The sequence below is a fragment of the Micromys minutus genome, assembly GCF_963924665.1.
Source record: "Micromys minutus genome assembly, chromosome: 1".
In the NCBI taxonomy this organism is placed as follows: Eukaryota; Metazoa; Chordata; class Mammalia; order Rodentia; family Muridae; genus Micromys; species Micromys minutus.
The window spans coordinates 199,315,721-199,341,756 of record NC_137969.1 but is presented as its reverse complement, the minus strand read 5'-3'; the positions used below and the strand labels follow the sequence as shown (position 1 = coordinate 199,341,756).

At 41.1% G+C, this 26,036-nt stretch overlaps 1 protein-coding gene across 12 annotated transcripts in view; it reads right to left on the bottom strand.

Moving 5' to 3' along the window:
• NPAS3 (neuronal PAS domain protein 3) overlaps positions 1 to 26,036 on the bottom strand; it is a gene marked incomplete at both ends in the record, with an annotated part of 788,566 nt that overhangs the window by 103,968 nt on the left and 658,562 nt on the right. For all 12 annotated transcript variants that reach the window (XM_080928919.1, XM_080928923.1, XM_080928924.1 and 9 more), the window contains one exon: positions 17,510 to 17,684. In XM_080928919.1, coding sequence (XP_080785045.1) covers positions 17,510 to 17,684 — 175 coding nt within the window. The remainder of the gene's footprint in view (positions 1 to 17,509; positions 17,685 to 26,036) is intronic.

Sequence of the window (26,036 nt, the reverse complement as noted above, 5' to 3'; positions counted from 1 at the left end):
ATAGAGAAATAAATGGTCTGGAATGGCCACTAAGGCTGACATAGGAAGGCACCAGAATGCTAAAGGGATTTTTTTTTCACTTAAGTGGTCTTGCTATTTGATTGTCCATGTATGTGTTTGGGTTGTCTTGGAACCGGATAAATCAATGCAGCTTAAGGTTCATGTTGGGTTTGTGGGCAGGACTAAGAAGACATGAATTCCAGTGGCATCTTGTGAGGGCTTTAGACATGAGCAGTACACTAGAATGATCTTAGTGTCATGGCAGGAAGGGCAGGTCTACTTCCTGGGGTACCAGGCAGGAAGGAAGTTACATCACATTCCTGTACCCACTCCCAGTTTTTGCTCAGAGTCCAAATGTCATGTCATCTTCATCTTAGTAAGGCACACCAGGAGAGGGAATGTTAAACTCAGGTTCTCGGTACCAAGTTCCTTCCACCCAACTGAAAGCTGGGGTTGCCTACGGGTTGTGGTTTAATTAGGATGGACAGACACAACACCAGCCCCCAGCCCGCAAGGATCCTTTCAGATCCATTTTGTTGTCGAGCACGATTTCCAGGTAGATGGGTGGAAGGACTAACACATATCATTTCTCAGATAATGTTTTAATACCCTGCACTGAATAAAACTTTTTTTAATCAAGTTGCAGTGGTAGTACAGAACGCCACAAGGGGCGAGGGGGTTGCAGATGGCTGCATTACTCTAAATGTTCAAGCTTGACTGACCCATTTCATCAGCACTGTCAGAGCCTTGCACTGATACATGTTGACAACATTTAATCTTAAAAAATTGAAAGAAATGAATTAATATGCAAATTTCATCAGCTTTGTAATAAAAATGTCCTTGAAAAAAAACAGTGAACATGACCCCCGAGGAATTGTGTGAATTATCCCAGCTCAATTCTTTAAGTTAGTCGGAGGTACGCAGGTCCATAAGGAAATCAGTGCAGATTTGACTTGGAAATAATTATGATGAAGAACAAAACACAAGCAGGTTGAATGAACGTAACAACTTGGGAAAAAGTCTTAGTACTGTTTGTTATTCACTTTGAATTAACAGGATTAGGTCTGGTTTTTGAAAATAAAGGAACACCACCATGTAATTTTAACACCTAAGTAATGTGAAAACAATATTTTTAACTATCAATTTTAGTGGATATTAAAAATATCACATCTGATAAAAACATTTTTTTTAATAAAACAGAATACAGTGATTTTTTTGAACAAAAAGTGATTATAAGAATTAATTTTTGGACTATGGGATATAGTGGTTTCTATGTGGCTCAAAGTAATAGGGAGGCTGAAGCAGCTCTCATCTTGGACAAATAAGGCTTCGAAGTGACCAGTTGTTTCACTGAATTCTGCAGGTGGGTGGGGTCATGTGAATGAAGTCTCCAGATGTGAGTTAGATTTCTAACGCTTTCCACTTGGGCACACGGAATCTCGGTTCTGAAGCAGCCCTGGAGGTGTCTGTCTAGCTGTTGCTTTCAGTCTCTAAGCCCAGGCCCAAACTGAGGGTCCGAAACTAATGGGGGCTTGTCATCACAGCCGAATCTTTCTATGTAAAATGCAAGGTTTCTTCAAACAGAATCGTCCCCCAGAAGGGATAAGAATGTTAACAGGGGAGTGTCAACCATTAAGCAAAATCAAAATCAAAATCAAAACATTCTCATCAAAAGCAGCTTTCCAGCAGTCCTCAGCAATGAATGATGGTTTGAAGATGAATATCACTTCTCCTCCCCAAGTAAATCTCATTAATTTAAACAGATGTGCACGTGGGAAGGGAGGCATACATATTTTGCTTCCATTCTTTGTAGCCCTGTCACAAGCTGGCCTTGCTGTCTTTCTCACCGCCACACACTGCAGCAGCCAAGCAAGCTCTGGGTCCTGGCAGGAATTCACTTGACTCCCTGTTCAGTTACTTCAGGCCTCAGGGTTGAGCACCTCCACATGGGGAGCACCTCCACATGGAGAGCACCTCCACATGGGGAACCCCACATAGGGAGTGTCTTCTTGCTCCCTTTTTTTAAAAATCAAAATATCAGGATATTTATACTTAAAAAAAAAATCAAAATCATACCCCCAAAACTGAAGTCTCAAATTAAGATCCCAAAATACTGTCAGCAATCTGGGGCTTTCTCATGGTCCCTTAGGGACTCAGGAGTCACATAACTCTTGAATCCCTGTACCCTCAGAAGACCTAGGCAGGCAGCACTGGCTTTGCCCAACCAAATTAATCTTTTTGGTAAGCTTTTGTGGTACTCTACAAAAGGCTTTTAAGTTTCTCCTTTCTTTCTTAATCGACCATCAGTAAAATCCTACTTCCAGAGTGCCCTTTGCACCAGCTTGCATAAAATGAATAACCCCACGGTTTAATTATGCGCTATCCTATCAGTTGAGAAGTGATATAAAGTTGCACGCAGGGGGAAGAAAAAAAATAAAAACCTCCTTTGGTACCCAAAATTAATATATGTCAAGCTCAGGGTAAATCTTAATTTTTTTAAAACATTTTTTCTCAAATAGGTGTTCTTTTATCACTTGCCGTATCCAGACCCACTGGAGGGAGGGGAGGGGAGAAAAGGCATTTGGTTAACATGCTGAACAACAGCACTTTCTTCCCACCTCACTTCAGGCTGCTCTTGAAAGATCTGAACAGTTGTATAATAATGAAAAATGGGCAATACTTGTGGGGCATTGCCTGCGCTCACACACCTCCGCCCACACATTCATCATTCTGCAGGTATTGTCAGTGAGAGTTTAATTGCATAAACACTCTGTAACTGTCCCGTCATATTTCTTGTCAGTCTGGATTCCCTCTCTGGGCTCACTATCTCACAGAACTATAATTGAATTGCTACCAAATCGCAAGAAGTGCCCCCCCCCAAATAAAATCTTTATGAATAGAATTTGTTCCCTATCAGCAGATTTGACAAATTATGGCAGAGGGAAGGCTTTGGTGATAATTTCTGAGTTTATTCTCAATGTAGCTATTTGCTGAATGCTCTTATCTGTTAAAAAAAATTAAAGCCCTAGTTCTGGATGGGGGTAAGGAGTATCCTACAACCCCATGGGACTCTGTGGTAATAGTTTTTCAGGACCCAAGAAAGCCAATAAAACAAAACAAAACAAGACAAGAAAGTTTTGTTTGCTCTACTGTGGAAGGATACTATTGCAAATGAAGGGAGGGAGGAAGAATGAATCTGGAATTGAACTGGCTACCCTTCAAACCCAAGACCTCACCAGACTATGGACGCTTAGTCATGAGGTGTTGAATGCTCAGTCTGGTCCAGGGTTTATGCTCTCCCTCTGTTTCTTCACACACTAGCCCCTTCAGAGGTCATTACTCATGTCTGACTTCTAAACAGCCAGGCTCTTTGACACACTTTTAGGACCATGAACAAGTGAAAATTAATCAAAGGGATGACATGCAATTTACTAAATATGTGATCATGAAATTTTAATGTCGAATTACTAGTATTTTTTTCCAAACAAGCACGCTACTAATGGTATCTGGTGTGAAAGAGGGGCTATCTTTTGTCTGTTCTATTTTATATTCCTGTATCCCAGCCACCCCTACCCCCCATTTCAAAATATAAACTCTCAGCAAAGGTGCAAACCTGTGCTGGTTTGTCATGCTGTTGGCATGGGCGTGACATATGAGTGCCAGCGAATAACTCTTAGATGGGCCCGGGTTTTTCCCAGACTGACAACTGTCTGGTTGTTTATGTTTTTTAAATGTGCTTATCAAAACCATATAGGATTGATGGGTGTTTTTAGATGAAGTTATGTTTTCGCAACAGACTTAATTTAGGACTAAGGTTAAGGCTTAGGATAAATGAGTGCATTAGATGATTAAACAACATTTGTCTTGTGGGACACTGAAGTCATTTATTTATGACACTTTAAAAACAAGCCAGGAGAGAAGGCACTGTGGGTTTAACGAATCAGCTTTATACAAACGTTAAACCCAAACTAATGACTTTTTGAAATGGAACTCCAAAATCTGCCTGTTTCCTAAATGCTCAGATGCAGAATCAAATGTGCAGTGGGATAAATATGACAGGAAACTCTGGACTTTACAGTTGCACTCCACACTGCACATGTGTGCACATTCATACCTCCCTTCTTCCCACACTTCTTTTTCAGTTGAAACTGTTCCTTCATTTGAGGAACTAGCTTTTCTGCTTTGATGTGCTTTCCGTACATTTTAAACAGAAGAAGATTTCCTGGTGGTACAGGATTTGGACTATTGTACTGCACTGGACTCAGTATGATAAAATACCTTGTCAGGGGCAGCTGGATGGCTCAGGGGATTGGTAATGGGATATATAGAGCCTTTCACCCATAGGTCATTGGCTTGAATTTTGTCCAGGTTGGCAGTGACTAAAAGTCATTAACATCTCATGACTGCCTGGTGGCCTATGTGAAATGAGTTTCTTAATTTATTTATTTAAGTCTAGATATAGTACCCATGGCCAGGGCATCTGGGCATCTTTCTTGCTTTTACAGAAGCATTCTACCAGATCAACATTCATTTCGGCTCTCAAGATTAGTGATGAACTGAGGCCCTCCCACACAAAATAAATTGATTTATTTAAAGTTCAAGCCAATCCCAAGTCCCCCATCCCATTCTACAGCACAGACCTGCAGGCTTCGTGAAATCTGATTTGACAGTAAAAGGAGATTTAAGTCTAAATCTGATTGTGGGTCACTTAGTCTTTTGTGAAGCATAGTCCGTGTGGCTATGGCTCCAAAATAATGGCCCAGTTAGATAAAAAGGGAAAATGCCAGTCAAGTATGTCAGATGTGCTAGGTCATAAGCAGACTACATTATAGGCCAGGCTGCAAGCTTCACACCCGAGGAGACTAGCACCCAGGTCTATTCCAAATAAGAAGTAGGCAGTTCCCAGGGAGCCTTAGCCAAGGGTACCAACCAGCAAAGCTACTGTGGAGAATCCGGGAAGAGTAACATGGAATCAGAATCACAGATCCTAGTTATACCTTAAGGAAACTGAGTGGGATGGCCGGAGAAATGGCTCAGCAGTTAAGAGCACTTGCTGGTCCTACAGAGGTTAGAGGCTCAATTCCCAGCACCCATGTGGATGCTTAGAACTCTTTGTAACTCCAGTCTCAGGGTCTTCTGACTCTCATGGGCACCAGGAACACATGGAACACACATGCATGCATGCAGACCACACACCCACACACATAAACAAACAATGAATAAACACCCACCCCAGTATTAGTGTGAAGATCTATAAAACTAAGCCCAGTGCATTGCATGGACTGGAGAGTAGTGACATCTTTATTTCCAAAAGATTATTCCTTATACACAAAGTTTTTGCAAAAGGGCTCCATTTAGGGTGAGTGTGATGGGTATTGTGTGTCTCTTGTAGGATCTGAACCCCTTCAATCAGGCAGCAAGTGTATGATGTCAATAAAACCCAAATTCAAGCCCTTCATGGGTAGATCCAACTTCCCATCATTAACTCCCTGACCATCTTTTCCCTAAGGAATAAACCAGGTAACAGGATGCACAGTTCAACAGAATTAATGATACTATTCACTGAATACTACATATCATACTAAATATTTTACCTGGTTAACTCATTGAACCTTCACAAGATACTTTGTGTGAATTTGTTTGAAGAGACGATCAAATGGAAATTATCCCCAGTCCTGTATCTGATCTAGAATACAGGGTTAAAAATTTATAATGGGGAAACTGAGGCACATATAATTAAATTAGTTTCCTTGAGGTTACACATCTACTAGGTGAGAGAACTAGTGTTTGAAAATAGAAACAGGGTGTTGGGTTCCAAGGCCCATGTACTGACATGTTTGTGATGGACACAAACCACAACACAAGGGTTGTCCTAAAGTGTTGTCAACTCTCAGTTGTTAAGGTAACCTGCAAGTTATCAGTCTGTGGGTCATAGAAACAATTCCTGTCATATAGGAAGTGTAGTTTAGTGACGCAGTACAGACAGGGCAGAAGAGTTTCTAGTAACAGAAGATTTCTGCTGGACTTCTCTGGGTAGCCATGATGTGCTTTACATTAAGAGCTATTGACCTACTGCTGTTATGGGTGGGGAATCAGACATTTTATGCTAATGAAGAGTGGAGAGGGAAGGATAAAGAAGAAGCTAAATGCCTATAGATACATGGCCAGCACTATACAATAAAAGAGGGGATGTATACATTGAGTCTTGAAAATCTTTGGTGAGATACTAGATTTATTTCTAGGAAAGGTTGAGGGGACCCTTTGGACTGGTGAAAGCTACTTATGGAAGTAAGTAGCCCCAAAGATGTGGTCTGTCTGTGGCCCTGCCTGTATCATGAAGGCCTTGGAAGACAAGTGACATCTGGCTACCAAAAGACCATGTAGAATGGAGAATCGTGTGTTTAGGGAGCTGGGGGAGTCATAAGACTTGCTGTGAAAAGTTTATCTTATTGTGGTCTGAATTTGGTTCTATGGTTTGAATGTGTCCTAGCCCTGATTCATGATGGGGTGAGGGAGGTGGCTGGCTGGGAAGGGCCACATCACTGCCTAGGTCCTGTCAGTGGACTGGAAGAAATTGTGGGACTGGCAATGAGCCTAACTTGCTGTTGGGAGATAGGCTTGCATTTTACTATCTCCATTTCTCCACACCCTATGCAACGTGAAGTGATGCAGCCAAGCGGGGCTCTTGCCAGAATCCAGGCTGTAAGCTCGTATAATATTAGCTTTTTTTAGTGGTTTCTCATAGCAGTGAAGCACTAATACATTGAGGAAAAACTGGGAAGGAGTTGTCTAAAAGTAGGCAAACCTATCATAAACATGTGAAATCTTCATAAGGCGAATGATTGTTAATCTCCAGGGAGAAGATAACCATGAAGCTGTTCTTATTTACTGTTTAACACTGGGATCCTTCTTGTACTTACAGTTGAAAGGAATCTATGTTTGAAATTCTGCAGTAGAATTTGTCAGCAACATGTTTTGGGAAGCAGAGATGACCAACGGGGCCATTGCGAGCTGGTATCAGCTAACCCACTACTTGGGCTCTCTCTGGCACTGGCGTGTGTGCATATGAGTTCTGTGAGAGCAGGATAAGGCCCATCTTGTGGACATGTACTGAATGTAGTGACTAAATGAATGCTGAACTCAAAGACTGAAAGAAATAGTGAAGGTCTTACATATGTTGCTATAGACTTGTATTACTGTAAAGTCTCTCTCTCTCTCTCTCTCTCTCTCTCTCTCTGTGTGTGTGTGTCTCACTGTGTGTGTGTGTGTGTGTGTGTGTGTGTGTGTGCCTGTCTGTCTCACTGTGTGTGTGTGTGTGTGTATGTGTGTGTGTGTGTGTGCCTGTCTGTCTCACTCTGTGTGTGTGTGTGTGTGTGTATGTGTGTGTGTGTGTGTGTACATGCACATGGCAGGCTTGTGGAGGTTAGAAAACAGCTTTCAGAGCCAGATCTCTCCTCCTACCATGTGGGTCCTTAGGATGAAACTCAAGCAGCAACTTCTTTTACTGTGTTGAGCCCGCTCCCTGGTCTAGACTTACATTACTTTTACCCTTTTATATCATGTCTGTGAAATACAACATATTTTCTAAATAGAGATAACATTTTAATTCATTTTTATATGGCCAATTAAATTGATTTCTAAGCTTTTGATCACTTTCCAACATAGTCTACTCAGTGAAAAGGTAGACAGACACAAGCAAATGGAAGTTTACTTCCTCTGGAACCAACAGTTTTACCACATTCTGGAGCAATACAATTCTATGATGTACTTGAGTAAATCACTGAAAGAATTAGCATTCAACTCAATATTCAAGGAATTTACATATTTACATGACACATTGATAGCATGTATAATGTGTTAAATTTTCAAATGTTTTAAGATATAATTTCAAATGTTTTAAGATATAGTATCAAATGTAAGTGGGATGGTGATCCTGATCGTACATGAAAGCTTAAGACTTGAGAAATGTTGAAAGTAGTCCCCCGAAGCTCCTTGCTAAGTCCTGAGCATGACCTGGTTTGCCGCCTTTCCCTAAGTGTTATCTTAATTCCAGACCATGCTTGCTTTCTTTGCAAGTTTTCTCCATATCTCTGCTTAACCCCTTCTTACTCTGGCATTACAGTGTTGGCCTCTTCTTCAAACTTTTTTTAATATTTACTTAATGTGTATGAGTGTTTTGCTTGTGCACCTCATAGGTGCCTAATGGATGTGAGCCATCATGTGAGTGCTGGGAACTGAACTCAGGTTCTTTGGCAAGAACAGTGAGTTCTTAATCACTGAGCCATCTCTCCAGGCCCCCTACCTTGCCCCTGCTCCGGCCCCACCAGTGCTGGTCTCTTAAATGACTTCTTTTATTTCCAGGTTTCTCTAGTGAACCATTTTGAACATTCCTGGGAAAACAGTCTCGTATCAAGCGCTGTGGATGTAGGTTACCTATGCTGTAAGAAAGGCCTTTTGGGTAGGAAGGAGGATGCTCCCAGATGGTAATTTCAGGTGAGAGGTGGACAGCAATTTCAGGAAGGCTGTGAAGGCATATTTTGGAGAAATAGTGTTGGGTGTTGAGCTAGGCTGCTTTGGATCCAAATCCTAGACTTTTCAACTACTAGCTTTAAGGTTTTCATGTGCTTAAAAAAATCCTCTTTTTTTCCTAATAATTATGGTGGTTTAGATATGCTTAGCCCAGGGAGTGGCACTATTAGAAGGTGTGGCCTTGTTGGAGTAGGTGTGGTTTAGTTGGAGGAAGTGTGTCACTATGAGGGTGGGCTTTGAGACCCTCCCCCTAGCTGTGTGGAAGCCAGTATTCTGTCTGGAACAAGATGTAGAAGTCTGAGTTCCACCTCCAGCACCATGCCTGCCTGGATGTTGCCGTTCTACTGCCTTGATGATAATGAACTGAACCTCTGCACATGTAAGCTAGATCCTGAATGAAGTTTCACTCTGGTTAATAATAGCTAGAGACAAAGTTATCATCCCCACCTCTGATTCTGTAAGCTAGAAGATATTGGGTATTGTTTCTAGAGGGTCAGAAACCAGGACTGCAAGTCATTAGCAGTTACCTGCAGGCATATCTAACTCCTAGTGGACAGCAGTGTTCTTTGTCTGTCTCAAGCCCCTCTCGAAAACGTTTTTCTTGAAGAAGGAGGCTAATGAAGTTGCACAGAGCCATGCCCGGTGCTGACTGAGGCAGAGTCAGGGCCGCATGCACAATTTTGAGAGCACACAATTTTGGCCATGCTCCTGGTTAGGGTCACACTGTGAGCGTGGAACGAGAGATTCAGGGTTGAATCTTGCCCATGTTTTATTCAGAGATTATTGTTCACTGTGGCATAAAGATTTTCATTGCAGAGATGAAAGCAAAGAGAAAGACTAGATAAATTCCTCCCTCAAATAAGATACTCTATTATTAAAAAAGTATTTTAGCTCAATGACACATATGTATAAAGGGATAATTACGGTTTCTGTTTGGACTTCAGATTCCCTTTGGAGGAAATTCCTCTAGTGTGAGTCCTACCATGTTGCTATCTCACACCCCACACCCCCATCATCTGTCGCCTGGCTTCCCACCTACTTCAACATTAATATTGTATCTTTTCTTTTAATCTTGGCTGCTAAATCTAACCTGTGTGGCTTGAGGCAGAATTAGAATTTCCATCCCCTTCCCTCCAGCCATAGAACAAGGATAACATACTGACCTGCCTCTGGGGGATAAGGTGTGAATTAACTCCTGTAATTAGCAGCTCTGCACACACCAAGCCGGGAAGGGGAACCACCATGATCACAGTAGCCAGAATGTATTGTGCACTAAAGCTATACTTGGGGATAACTGCTTGGCAAAGAGATGACAACTGGAAGTTGCAAACTTTACACAGAAGCAATATTTCCAGTATTTTCCCCAAGCAATCATGAGTAAATTGCTCACTAGGGGTGGAAATGGTTTCCAGCCAGTTCTGCCTCTTCTGATGTGTGCACCCCACGAAGCTCAGTCAATGTCAGGTAACTGATCCTTTGTACGGCTGCTGTTTAGTGCAGATGAAGAATTCAGAATGGTATAATTTGGACAGGGATGAAATTTCTGTGCAGTGATATATATTAAAAGCAAATAACTTGTGCTTTCTTCAAAGCAACAGCTGTAGAATCTATAATTTTTAATTATCCGGTGACAAAGACATCCACATTTTTTAATGGGCAGAACATGTCATCATTAACAACTTGTATTAGGTTCCATTTTAGAAACTTGAAAAATGTATCCCTTATCATTATAGGTAAATGGAAGTAAAAAATTACAACCTGGAAAGCTATTTAAGGGAATTTACAAAAATGTATTTAAGAATTGATTTCCTAAACCATTTTGCAGAATTGTATTAGGAGAAAATAGGTATATATTAAAAAATACATACAAACATGTATACATCCATGCAAATATACACAGACATACCCAGAGTTAGCCTAAGCTAACCTAATATCTAACCTATATTTTGGTGAGATGTCTTTGTTTCTGTTAGTGAATAAAATGGGCCTTGAAAATACCATTACATTAATTTGTATATAAAGCCTATATATATATATGCCTTTGATATATAGTTCAAATATATATTTGTTTATATATTATATATACTTATATATTTGTATATGTATATATATATATGTGTGTGATATGTATATATACATATTAATTCATATATATATTTGACTGCCACAAAGTTTATATTCTATTTCAAAGAACAATGATTGTTAAAAATAAGAAATCATATATATATATATATATATACACACACACATATATATACACACATAACATACACATATATATACATACATACATATATATATATACACGCATATACCCATATACAACACACACACACACACACACACACACACACATATATATATATGCATATATCCGCATATATCCATATAAAACACACACACACACACACACACACACACACACACACACACACAAACACACACACACACCCAGCATCTTTTCTGCAACTGGAAGAGAATCTGCCTTCTGTGGGGAAGGGATCACCAGTGCTGATCTCAAAGTCTGCCTGGTGCTTCAGCTGTACCTTGCAGCTGTACCTTTTGTGAACTGGCCTAGAAGGGTGACACTCATTTACTGACTGGCACAGAGGGCTTGGTGGGAAGAATATTTTGATTTACTTTCATCTTTCGTTCCCCCAGCAAGATTCTGGTAGTATTAGCCAACCTTGTGAGTGTTCACTGAGTGTTTATACCGTACGCTGATAGCAGCACAGCACAGGTGAACACAAACTAAGGTGGTCAGTGGGCTTATGCTCGGATGTAGGAAGAAGGCGGGGAGGGGTGGTGGTTTTCTCTCTTTGGTGGCAGTTTCAGGTGGCCTTGGTTAGCTTAATCATGGGTAAAGGCGACATTTAAAAGCAGTCTATTTTCTGTATGGAAAAAATGATACTCTATCAAGGTAGCTTTTATGAAGCAAAATAATTACTCTAAATTTGGCAAGGCAGACCTAGTAACAGTACTGGTAGCTGTTTCTGTTCCTTTTGAGATGGGGTGTTGGATAACCTAGATCTGCCTCAGTCTTACCAGACCTTGCTGGCCTCAAGAAGTTTTTCTTGAGTATTCAGCCTACAGATGGCTTCTTACAGTGTGCCTTACGCATAGGACTGCCATGAGAACAATTCAGATTCTATTTCAAAATAACAATGGCACTGTTAAAATGAGAAATCATACTGGAGATACAATTTTGCATAAAAAGCTCAACTTACCCCTAAATGCTAATCTCTTTGGACTATCAAAAGATTAATTCTGCTGTGGTGTTTCTCTGATACTTGGGATGTACATGGGCACCTGGGAATTAACAAGTGTCAAGCAAGGTTGAGGGCCTGAGAGCTTGTGCAGATAAATGTGGGGTGCCAATGGCAAGGCACTTCAATTTCAGTCCAACGACAACTGTACTGCATTATCTGATGGATTTATCTCTGTTTATGTTGAGCAAAACTGAGGAGGAATTAAGTGTGTATTTGAAGTTTGATAAGCATTAGACATAAATTATGAATTTCACTTGCACTTATTAGCTTAGAAATGTGAAAAGCGGGGATTTTATGACATGCAACTACTGTTGCAATGGGAGGGCTGACTCCCTGGAAAGGTTCCTAAGTTCAAGAACAAATCCATTTCCACCTTCACTTGGTCATGCCTGGGTTTATTGTCAGAGCTTTTGAAAACCAAAGGAGGAGTGCTATAGTTTGTCGTCTATACGTCCAGTGTCTACAACATGGTCACAGTGTGCTAAGGACCTATTATGTCACAACGTGTATGAACGCTGAAGTCATCATACAAAACTGGAAGTTTATTTACATCTACAGAGACTGTTCTAATCATTGACATTCAGGATGGTCTCCATGATATTATCTTACCATTTAATGGCTCCAAAACTATCTCTCATAGATTAATGAGAATAACATAATTCCAGAGAGTCACCACTCTATATGTAGAATTATATTGGCAATAAAAACCAGTCACTGTATGCCTTTCCCCAGTAGAGGATCTCTCACTTTTCTCTGATTTTTAAAGGCTTCAGATCAATAACTGGAGTGACATTATTAACAGCTCCCTCAACACCTTGGCCAGCGCTAATATTAAATCCATTACACCTTCTGTTTGACATTTGCAGTTCAGCAGACAGTGGTGTGGATACAGTCACATTGTCTGGGGACTGGGGCCGGATGTGAGCTTAGTGAGATGGTTTTCTCTTGTCTAACTTCTAAATTCAGCTCATTGGCAGGAAACTGTAATAAATCTCAAAGCAAAACAAAACAAAACAAAAAAAACCCCACCACAAACCCAGAGGACGATAAGTAATCCACGCAACGATCTCCACGCACATCTTACATCCCAGCAGTAAAATATTGACCTGGTCTTCAGATAATTTTATATTCTTCGTTGTTACCTCTTGGCATTTGTTTCTCTAATTTTTCACTTAAAAAAAGTCATCCGGTGATGTCATCACTTGAGTCCTTTTCTGTAGATGTAGGATTTCATCAGATTGGCCAACGCACTGAGGTAATGTGATGGTAATCTCCATTTATATAAATACTCTTCTGCCCCATCCCTTTAGCAGCATTCTGGACACAGAACGGGCATTGTAGGCATGGAGCTTATGCCAAACAGACTGGACTCTGTCTGAGGTGTGAGACAAAACACGCTTGCCTATGCTTCAGACAACCAGCGGCTCACCATGCTGCCAGTGTTATTCTTCACCCCCAGTACTGTCTCATATATTTTGCTAAATTGTCTAAATCCTAGTGTAGTATTGATTTCTCCTCCTACAAACTCACACCCCTCCAATAAGCTACAAGAACCTCTTGTCCTTGTTGAATTCTTTCCAAGCAGGGTCTGGGTCTGTTGCTCCTGACAGAAGTCCTACAGCTGGCGCTGATTGCTATCTTATAGGAGGCAAAAGGCTGGAAACAGAGGGGATTTCATTTTGACACAGAGAAATATGACACAGAAAGATGCTTATGAGGGTACCTGAGAAAGCAGGTTACCAGAAAGATGAATGTCAGGATCTTACCTAGGAAAATAGACAAAACAAAACCAAGCACCATGCTCTTGGAGCCTCCTACTCATGTGTCTGTGCCTACAGGAAGAGAGATGACTTCCAGAAGGCTGTGTGGTGCCCCTGTTTGTATAATGGTTATTCCTAAGTAGCAGTCAGTCAGTATTGGTTTGCCTTTCCCCAATTCTCTTCTGCATATTTTGAGGTTTTCATGACTATAAATTAATTTTGTAATTATAAAAGATGTTATATGAACAAGGAAGGATTAGTAAAAATACCCTTTTTATGACAACTCTAGGAAAATGATTCTGTCTTCAAAATAGGAGATTTTTAAAGTTCCTTCAGGATTTCTGGGAGAAGCTGTCTTTCTGTTTACTAAGCATCTATAAGGCAGCAATGATGGGATTTGTAACACCAAGATGCAGAAACATTAGGAGCAAGGGAAAAGCACAGGCAGATCTACACAGTGAAAATGCACCGTGCAAGCAACATGCACCAAAGGGCTGGCCTCCCATATTGTCAGAGCTTGCTGGAGAAAAGAAATGCCTGTCTGCCTGCTGGATAGTGAAAAACAGTCTCCTCCAGAATCCTCTGACCTACCTCTGCCAACAAGGCACTCTGGAATATCAGGGCTTTTAAAAGCCAGGCCACCCATTTATTTTTCTAATGCTTGACTTAAGATTTCTCCAAGGGAAATAATATATTTACTAAACTATCTGTAAATGTGCACACATATAAGGTATTTATTTGGTCTTGCTGTCAAGTCAACAGATTCCTGCTCAAACAACCCCCCACTCCCCCACCCCCAACCCCACCATTATCTTCACAAAGATTCAAGACAAGACAATCAGAGGGTTGGCAGCTCAGGGAAACAGAATTCCTGTCATGGCACAGTATCACCACCTTGAAATGGCTTTAGTCACTTATTTCCTTTTATTATAATGCCAAGTGTTATTTAGATTTTAGTCATTTAAGTAATGCTACACTGCACACATCAGGGCGTATGAAAAATTCCTTAACCACTAGCCCTTTCATTTCCATAATAACCAGATATCGATATCCTTTTCCAACCACATTTCACTAGCACAAAGAAAGGAATCTACATCTCTTAGAAGATTACCAGGCAATGAACAAGACTCTTCAATAATGTTCCCTCATCTTATTAAGAATTAGGAAATCTTGTTAAACATTTTCAGCTTCTGAGAAACACAAGCAGCTTTGGAATGCAGTGCCTGACATACGCTTTTAAAGTAATGCTCTTGGAGCAATCACCTGTATTAGAGGAGATATTTCATTCCAGGTAGCACCCTGTGAGTAGGGTGTATTTGAGTAGTCAACCTGATTGCCTCTTCAAGCCCCAAAGGAAAATAACCAAATTTGGTAGATGTGTAGCTAAGATGAACTGGCATGCCCTAATGGTAGGTGTCATACTCACCCTGCAGAAGGAGAGCCCTTTCCTATGGGCACTGGTGGGTAAAGTGGAGTTTCATGTGTGCTAGTGAGAACAGCCACAGGAAAGGCAAGTCAGTGCCTGTCAATGAGTTTTTGATATAAGCGATAAAGTAGGTCTGGAGGAAAGAGGCCTGCAGACAAGTGTGGGGATGAATCCCTTTAAGAAGGCCAGATGTGTCCTCCAGTTGTGTAGAGTGAAAAGCAGGGTAGAACAGAGTGCATGGGACTTACCCTAGTCCTTTCCTTAGGATATTTACCTGGGTTTGTTGTTTGCCCCTGAAGAACCATTTGGGACATGATTTAACCATAAAGTGCATTAACAAAAGCTCAGTTATCTAAACTGAACAGGTGACAGTTCTCTGCAATGATCGTGGAATGCCTAAGATCCATGCTCAGTGTTTAGAGGCGTGTAGATTGTTAGGAAGTCATCAACAAACTACAACCCTGTCAAGGCAGGATGGTATGGCCGATGGAGTTCTTAGGAACACACCAGTGGACAGATAGTGGCTGTGGACCTGCAGTCTAACCTGGTAGCAGAAAGAAGGGAGGGCTTGATCTGTCTCATATGACATAGTTGAATGTCTACACAGGAAGCGGCAGGACATGATCTGAAACACTGTGGAAGAGAAGGGGGAGTTGCAGTAAAGGAGGCTTGGGCTTCAAAATGGACTAGTTTCCACGGGAACTGCTCAGCATCAGAGACAGCTTGACTGGTTCACCAGCCTCATATGAGGATCTCTTCCCAGGAGCAACAACACAGGGCACCTGTTGGTATGTATGCTGCCAATGCTGGGATTTGTATTGAATGACCGTCAAGGTCCTGAAGTCATCTTTGTGATGCATAGAAACAGAACCCATTTTCCCAAGACCTTCCATTAGACAACAGATTTTCAATCTAAATCCCTTTATACCGAGTCACAAGGAGCCCAGGCTCTTGGATCCATCTTTAGCGCTGATGACCAGAAAGCCCTGCTCACACGCTGCTTCTCCTGTATGACAGCGAGGAATGTTCGGACAATGAAAAGCTAGTGCCAATTATCTAGCTGACATAGTCATTCAGTAAATCCAGTGAGCTACGGTACAAAAAAAAAAAAAAAATATGGCTTCTCCCAGAAGGTTATTTTCAATGTAAGGGGTAAAGAACGTTTGAAAACGAACACTGTGAGTAATGGACACGCCCAGGGGTTCCCATGGGAAAACATGGATTTGCTTCTAAGAGAGACAATACTTTTTCTTTTTTTTCCTGTGAATACACACATATTGTGATAAGTTTCAGGAAGGACAGATCGTTTTCTTGAAGTATGTAGTTATTTTAAAATTAATCAGAAGGCAGGGTTTTCATTTTTCCTGTCCAATATGATGCTTTTGTGTTGCAAATTCTGCTTTTAAAACTACAGATCAAGGAGTTTTGAATGCAGGCATCTTTGAAGAGTGCAAAATAACTTCTCAAGTAAGCAAATACAACTTTACACTTGAAATCGGGCCTTGATTCATTAAAAATCTTAAACTTCTCATGAGAAAAATTAACATTTAAACCACTGCTGCTTGGCCAAGCACTCCACCACACAAGAATATGAAATATCTCCTTTAAAAAAGTACAAAAAGGACAAAACCACAAATGTGGAACTTCAATTAATTTAAAGCCCCAATCAGCAAAGAATAAATCCTTCGCAGATCTAATTACCAGCGCTCTCGGAAGACCCAGGCCGGCCAGCCAATCTTCCCTGTGTTTGAACAGCTTGATGAACTAGGGGACTGATGGATATCAAGTCATTTTGTTTAATTTATAAATGGATTTTCCCCTAATACTTAAATTATCATCAGTACAACACAATGAAAATGGGAACATTCTGAATGCAAAGTCTATAAGAGTCCTGGAAGGAATCCCAATGAGGAATGTCACCTCTGTTCATTCCTCTACACAATTGATCTAATTAAATACTGAGGGTGGAAAGGCGGTTTAAAATGTAGCCATTTCTGTTTTCTTTTTAGCCTTAATTTATCTGTTCACATCTTTCAAGTACCTTCTGATGCTTGAAAAAGAAAAGAAAAGGGGGGGGGGGGGAGAAAATAAAAGAAAAAGAGAGAAACCAAGATTTCTGCAAATGCCTAATACTTTTAATTCTCTAGAAGCTAATATTCAAGATGCCTCTGCCAGAGGGTACATTTTGCTGAATAATAAATAAATGTGTAAGAAGAAAGGGGAGAGGTTGTTCCAAGCCAGCAGATCTCCTTCTAGTAATTTGAAAGAGAAACCAGAGGAGATCGTACCTTCCAGATGTATTGTTCGACTGAAATGAGATCTCTGGATTACACTTATTAAAATGTCTCCTTATTTTCAAATCTCTTCCTTATTTAATTACTGCATGGGGCTGAAAGCTGCACGGAATTGTTAAATACCCTTAGCCCTTTTTATAGTCTCTCCACATGGGCACCTGGAGCACTCATTCAGCAATGGTTCTGCCCACCACCCGCCAACTGCAAACACATTGGGTTTGCAATTCCCACCTGGCTCAGGGGTCTCTGACTGAGAGGAGGAAGATGCTGAACTGGCCGCGTCCTCGGTGGTGCCCTGCGACAGGAGACCCCGCCCAGGCGGGAGCTTCATGCCCAGCTGCTCTGCCATCTCCACGTGGTCCCCAGGGTGGACATAGTCAAAGACACTGCTGCCTGTCAGCTCCACCTAGAGAGGGAGAGAGGTGGAGAGAGAGGTGTCATGGGTTTTTCCATGTTCTGTGGCAGTAACACAGTGACACAGATTCTGAGAAGAGAAGGATGACACGGCCCCAGAAGCAATTTTGGCTCCAAGTCTCTATCGTCAGATACTTCAGGATTCTTGGAAGAGAAAGAATGTTGTTTTTCCACACGTATTTCTTTAGCAATTGTTTAGCCCAGTTTTCACCCCCACACAGTGTTGTTTGCACAGAGCCAAAACGTTCTGTGAAATGTGGACAAGTCTGCCTTGCATTCAGCTGTTTTATCAATGCATCATCAAATACTTGTATGTTTGGTGTCAACTGGATGATTGACTGAGTCCTATAGTCTGCATGCTCAGAAGAAGTTGGTGCTTTGTATAAAAACCATTAGAGAAATGGCCAGAGATAACAGACGAGTATTTTTTTAAATATACATATTTCTAAGATTTTAAAAAAATAAACACATATCCTTTTATTTCTATGTAAGCTTAAACGTACAAAGTGCCTCTTACAAATATATGCAGAGGTATAATGTTTCCATTAAACATCACTCATTAGCTCTGTAATCATATGGAGAATTTTCCATGCAAAAGAGGTCAGCTGGGGTCTGAAGCAGCCATTTTTTTTTTCTGCTGGTATCAGCTTGTTTTGCCTCCAATCTAATAAAGTACATGGTAGAAAGCTCCTCGAGGGCTTTAAAAAGTGTTTTATTTTGTCTTTGAAAGATGCTGCCTCCAAGAACAGAGGAGGGATATGAAGTATCAGAAGAGGGGGCTGAGTATTTCAGTGTGGTCAAACATGGCCTCTGTGAATGTGTTACCTACTTCAGCTGGGGGTAGAAGTTGCTTGTAATGACTGGCCTTACCTTCAATCTCTCAGAATGCTCATACTTTTATCTCTTCCTGAGGCCAGCCTTAATGCTCCTAACAGAATGTCCTTGCATTGTAGGTACTGCAGCAGGCAGGCTTGTCAGCAGCAGGACAAGTAAAAGCTCTGCCTGGGTCACTAATGGGTTTCCCTCTCCTTTGCAGTGTAATGGACTCAGGCCAGCTATGGTGAGCCATGGAAGTTTCCAGATCATCCAGGTTCTTTTGGGGGGGGGTGTATAATCACCTAACTCGCTTCCTACCTCTTTACTGTGTAATAGGCAGCATCTTTCCAAACTCTACCAAATTTCTCCTTCCAGGAAAGAAGGGAGGGCAAACTGTCCCAGAGAGTGAAATGCTCAGATCATTACTGTTAGCTCTCCAAGGCCAGGGACAATGATCACATCTACCTGCAGACAGCATTTAATCAAAATCTTAACAGGCTACACATTGTCTACATCTATCAATTAGCAGAGGCGTAACCAGGAAAAGAGAAGGCAAAATTCAGTTTGGGTAATAGCTCTTCCCGAAAAAGGCTCCCCCAACTTTTACCGAAAATGAGGTACTTTCTGCAGCTATTAAATTATGCTCTCTTACTTTACTCTGCTGCTGACAATATCATCTTACAATACCTATTTCTTCCACTTGGTATTGTAACAGAGAGCGCATTGGGATTCACAGTGATCAGTTCCTACCCTCTGGGAGGGGGGGATTACATGAAAATAATCCTTTTAATGTGCGCCTTGCCTCTAAGCACTTCACACAGCAATAAATGGGTAAACTGACTTTGCGCAATTAAGAAATTAAATGAAACTAATAAAATGTGTGTTTTAATATTTCTTGATGGTTATTTTGTTTGGAGATTAGTGGCTATGAGGGAGTCACTCACTGCCCACGGAGTCCAATCAAAGCACTTCGCTCTTCTGAGATCCCACTGATTCCCCGTACTATATCTGTGACCTTCAGACAAACACCACAGACTGTGACAAGAATAAAGCCCCAGTGAAATATTTTTAGGGTGCTGGTTATTGACTATCCATGAAAACCAGCCCTACAGAGCAGTAGCTGAGGTCTTTACAACTTGCTTTTCCTGGAGGTATAGATCCTTCCTTCTTAGGAAGCTGTTTCCTGATATGTAGAGCAAGGTTAAGTCACAGCATGCCCTACTGTATATAGCAGCAAGGATCCTTTACTTCAGTGCACGAATGGAGTCCTGCACTGAAAACCCAATACTGGGGCTGGAGAGATGACTTAGCAGCTAAGAGCACAGACTGCACTTGGAGGGGGCTTGAGTACAAGACCCAGCTCCTCCATATGGCAATACACAACAACCTCTAATTCTGCTTCCAGGAAGATTTTATGTTCTCTTCTGCACTCTGGTCTGTCTGTCTGTCTGTCTGTCTGTCTGTCTGTCTGTCTATCTATCTATCTATCTATCTATCTATCTATCTATCTATCTTATCTATCTATCATCTGGTGAATTGACACTACCATAGCCTACACATGTCTACTGTGGTTGAGCCCATAGGTATAGTAGGTGGTACAGGCTACTTGGTTGTGGCTGAGCCCACAGGCATAGGCTACTTGGAATCACAACTTGAATTTAAGATCAGAAGCTTCTCCTGGGCAGCTGTGTGGCCAGGAGAATTTCTATGACCTCCCTGGACTTCAGTCTACTGGCATCTGGGTGCTACATGGGAAAATGGGGACACCTCTCACAGTGCATTCTACCTGTAGTTCTGTTTCTTGGGAATGATGCAGGGCTACAGCCTTTAGATCAAAGAGAAGACAAGTCGTGGCTTACTTGCCCCGCTGCTCTATTTTGAAAATCTAGTGTGACCATGCAGAGGGACCATCACTCTGTGAGAAACAATAAAGCCCTCTAGATGCCTTACTCTTGGACTGGCAAGTTGGCTTAGTGGGTAGAGACACTTGCTGCCAAGCATAGCAATCTGCAGACTGATCTCTAAAAATCACATGGTGGGAGAAAAGAACTGACCTCTGCAAGTTGTTATCTGACCTTTGAATGTAATGGCATTGTATGGGCACAGACAGATGGCATGGCACATACACAAGAATGCACGAACACATACATACACACAGAGAATAAACACAGTGCATTAAGATGCCTACTTTTCTTACTGTTTGGACAAATGAGCATAGGAATAGATAGATTAAATAATTATTAATTATTAATAGATAGATATTTCTACATAGCTTAGGTTTGTGTTGTCATGTTGAGACATCATTTCAACCAGCAGAGGCTACAATGATGGCGATGTCTTGAGAGACCCAATTATAAATACTAGAATAATGGTGTTATTAGCTGTTTACTCTGATGTGTTTCCCCTCCTGACACAAGATCTCACTTGTGTCAGCTTTTGGCTATTCTGTAACTCCCAGATGTCAATCAGGAAATCCTAGAAAATGTGGTGACTTTCTACCCGCCACCACCTCCAAAGTGCTAGAATTTCGAGGTGTGCATTCCTACGCCCATATTTCATGCGTTATCTCATAAAACATTCCAAACTGCTATGCTCATACCCATGCCAGAGAAAAAGAAACTACAGTGGGCAGGTCTAGCTGTCTAGAAGGAACTGGGCGGAGTCTGTTCCAGTAGCGCTCACTTCTCATGTAGCATTTGCAGCCCAATGGGCTGAGCAAGGGACTCAGCCCTTCTGTCATCTTCACTTGTGAGGAAAAGGAAGTGAGCTAAGGGCACTGCCAGACTCTTGGGATTCAAGATGCTTTGTAGTTGGACTCTTGGACCTAAGGAAAATGCAGAAGGAGGCTGTCTACCCCCAAATAGACTTAGGGGTAGTTGACAGCTAACTTAATATTCACCTCCAACCTTCAAGAGTGTTACCTTCTTCAGTCATCACGGCTTACACTCTCCTGACGGTTCCAGTGGTCTTGGGACTGCCTCCAGGGCACTACTGTTTAGAACAGGGAAAAGACTTAGAAACTACCTATCATGGCTTCCAGCTTTAACTGGCAAAACCATAGTTCTCAGAAGTTGAAATGCTGTTCCAAGTTTATCCAGATCCTTAGGGCTAGAAGGTCCTAAGTCCAATTGGTAAGCTCACAGTCTACAACTTTCTGAACCTAAACCTTATTTTTTCTTTCTTTTGAAGACTGACCTAGCAGACAGACTAAATTCGTGTTTACCAAACTTGATGTTTCAAACGACTACAGAAATCAAGACCTTTGTTTGTTGCCCAATGAGTAGATGTTACTTCATGCTAGGTTTGAAAAGAAAAGGTAAAACTCCAATCCACTGCCCGTGGGATACTGTCAACCCCCTAGTTGCCAATTCTTCTAAGATGCTCACCCACTGTACATTTTTTTAAAATCTTGTTTGTCTATCACAGATGTTTGTTGCAGAGAGTTAGATCTAAAACAAGATCATTTGATCAATGATTAACTAGATCAAGCTGAAATTGTTTTTTTTTCCCTCCTAAGTGTTATTACTGATTTTATGGCTGTAGTGTATTAGTCTGTAAAGTGTGTTATAATATAGCACCATGATGTGTTCATCCCCAGTGAACCCTTGCTCTGTGCTTTCACAGCTGGACTGTCCTTTTGTAACCCCAGCTGAATTTGACTCCAGCTACAATGACACAGTGCTGGTGGAGTCAGTCTCTGAGAAATTCTTTAAGAGTCCAGTGGTCCTCTTCGACCCATTTTTTGCTTCCGTGGTTCATTTCCATGTCCTCATTATCTGGATTAAAACACACTTTACAGAAATTATTAAAATCCTTTCAGATCACAAAGAGTAGAATCTAAGAGTAACTCCATCCAGTATGACTTGTTGGTTATATCCTTAATCCTTCATGAGGATCTTCATAATAGAACATGGTAGCTTTTCACCCTTAGGGGTGTACTCTCAATGGCTCAAATGACATTTAGGGTAAATTTAAGAACCTCTTCATCTCACAGAAACTTCAATCACCATATTTGGTAGTTCTATTTGTCCAGCTAAGGAAACAGACCTAGAGGTCTTTGAATGGTTTCCTGAGCTCAAGGAGACAGACGCAGGCTTGGTGGTTTCCACCTTTGACCACAAGGACTAACTTTACTCTGACTGAGCACCTTGATTTTGTCACCCCAGTTGTTTTGTTATTGTTGTTTTTCTGAGACAGAAGCGTTCTACTTCAGACTGGTGCTGAACTCACAATCTTCTGGCCTTAGCCTATACAGTATTCATGTTACAGGTTCATGTCACCATGCCTGGGGTAAACAATGGCAGAGAGGAAACAGCTCCTTTGTACTGCTTATTCAACAATAGCAGCAGCAGTAGCAGTAATAACAGCAACAACCACAACAAACAGTAAACCACCAGCACCACAACGGCAGCAGCAACAACAACAAACAGTAACTACAACAACAACCAACAGAAAGAATATTGGCAGCGGCAGACAGAGGATGGGCATTATGTAACTAAATCTGAAGATCTCATTTTGTTCAGACTTTTTCTACTTAGATATACCTACGCAGTGCTCCAGGACAAACCATAGCCCACAGCCAAACTAAACCATACAGCTTTTCCTCAAATGTATTTTCATAATCTTGCATGTAATTCTCACACTGGACAGAGTTGATTTTGTAACCGAAGTTTTGTGGAAAATTGTTAAGTACATTATATGATGTTTTGAGTTGACTTTCCTGTGTGGTCATGTGCCCTGCTGATAGAGAAGATGAAGGACTATTTGTCTTTTCAAACATCAAGCAAGCATGTCACTTGTGATGGCTTGATCCCCTGGAGTGAGCAATATGCTTTTTAACTAGAGCAGTGTCCTGATAGGGTATCCTGTGAGTCCAAGCCTCCTTTGATTGAGAAGGTTTGGTACATGTAAGGGACCATCAGTGCTTGTGTATCACATGTATTGTCAGCCCACTAGAGGATATTGCTTTAAGCTCATTTTTCAGGCATTTAAAAGACTTTCATCTCAGAAATAATAAATAAAGGGTTGATTTTTATTATATATAAAGAAAGAAACATTTTTTTTCAGGTCCTACCATTTAAGGGAGAATGCAACAACTCTTTTGAAAGACACTTACAAATTCTCTTGAGGGCCTTGTAGTAGTGAGAACTGGTGGTGCTCTAAATTGGGTTCTTCTCCAGCCCAGCCCACTCCACAGGGGATGCTAACAATATCTGAAAGTCACTCCTGAGAGAAAAAGGTGGTTTGGGAGCTGTCTCCTAGGTTAGGCTATCAGATCTACCAAGAGACCTTGACATTGTGGTTAGAAAATCCTGACCCAGGATAAGGTGGAAATTCTATCTCACCCTAGCAGGTTAGGATTTATTTGCAGCATTTTAGGGGGTGGGTCACATTTGTGTTATTGAAGGATAATAAAGCGATAAGGGAATAAAATATAATAAGATCTGATACCTTGATTAGCATAGGTTTTCTTTGGATTTACTGGTATCTTAATGCCATCTTCATAACTTCCTACATATTGCAGAACTCTATTGAATATTTATGAACTGTTTTGACAGAAAGTTGATGTTCTTTACTGCTCTGTCTCATTCTATGTATTTGCTGACTTATCTGAAGAAAAAAACGCATAAAAGCCTTAGGTCCGTTACAGAAATGCGTGTATAAATTAGTAGAACAAGAAGAAAGGAAGGTTCTGTATCGGAACAGTGAGGTGGAATGAAAACCTTTCAGTGTCATCAAATAAGAAAATGAACCCAGTCTGTTCAGAGAGATGTTACCAGAGTTTTCGCTCAGAAGAGTGTGCGCTGAAAGATACCACATCGTGTGTTTATTTTATCTCTGGAAATAAACATTTCCATTCCTGTGGGAACTGGTGAGACCAACTACATTTTATTTTTGTTTTTATTCACTTTCCTGTAACCCCCTGGAGTACCTGACTAGAGACTGTGATATCAGCATGCAGAACCCTACTGTACAACCCACTCTGGACCCTAAGAAGGGCAGGGGAATGGCAGGTTGCCCCCTTGTCCTCAAAGTGAACAAGGTCCCACAAGACAACTGGCACAGACTGGCACAGACTGGCACAGACTGGCACAGACTGGTGGCTCTGTGACTCTCATTCCTGATGTGTAAACTGATCAGTTTATAATTAACATGGTTGCTAAGTATTCAGTAAAGCTCCATGGGGGATTCTGCACAGACAGGATTCCAACTGAGAATGCTTAAATCTTTACATAAATGGTCTCTGGGAAAAAACAAACAGCAGGCTCTTTGAGATTACTCCATTTTCACCCAGCAAGTGTTGTGCACCATTACAAGCCCTCCTTGTCACAGCACTGACGTCACCACACATTTCACGAGCAGTGGTTTTAGGATGGTTTGGAATGTCATAGTCTTTCCCTTTCAGTAAGAGGCACCTGTTAAAAGAAGAGAGTCAAGGTTCTTAGCACTGAGAGGGCCCTCTATCAGAAGAGTGGGCCCAGAGATTTGTGGATGTGACGAAATCAGGAGTGTTTAAAGCCTGATTTATAAGGTTTCCAGAGTTTTGAAGTTTTAATGTGTCCGCAGGGCAGGAAAGGCCAACTTTTCAGTATTTCTCACAGCACTGGGAGGGGAAGGGTACCGGGAGGTTACCTCAGAGAGAAAACAGAAATGTTGCCAAGAAAGGAGCATTAGCCACAGGTAGCTGAAGTCAATCTCTCTCTTCTGAAGATCAGATGGATAGTAAAATGTCACTTTGAAAGCATCTTTATTACCTTGGCAGTAAGGAGATGAATCAACATAAAATACTTGATATTGGCATATCATCTATAATCATCTATTATCCTCAAATTTCACGTGCTTCACTGTCATTTAAGTCAGGATTCACTTTGCAAAGCCAGACTTTACTATGTGTGCATATTGAGTTTTGTTAACATTTATTTTATCCTCATAGTTAATTTTTCCCCTCCTCCCTTTTTGGTCATGTGAACAACATCAATGAGAAAGCAAAAAATAAAACAAACAAACAAAACAAAAGCCCAAGATTGAAATTTAACAGCCCTTTCAGTTCAGAGAGTGGTAATTGGATTAGAGAAACTATAATAGTTCTGGGCTTGGGCTTCCTATGTATTTTAAGATTTCAGACAGAGTGGTTTTTATTTTATCCTAGTCACAATAAAACAGTGTGGCTTATATGACTGAAACCTTGGCTATGGTTAATGCACACAGATAATCATCACATAAACCATAATAAATAATAAAACACACACAAACAGTCTAATTAATCATTCTTGTGTTTTTTTAAGGGACACTCAGTGAAGGATCTCCAGTGGCATTCCTCGCTAAGAACCCAGGTAGACTGTGTAAGGGACACCGAAGAAAATGAAAGGAGAAGGGGAAAAGGATGGGAACAACAAAGCAGTCAATAACAGGAATCTCACCCGAGAAGCTGAGCAGAGTAATTGATTCTCACATGTAGGGAAAACAACCCACAGGAAGGCTCCTGCTTCCCAAATGCCTTGGTTCTCACACTGGAGCAATGAGCACA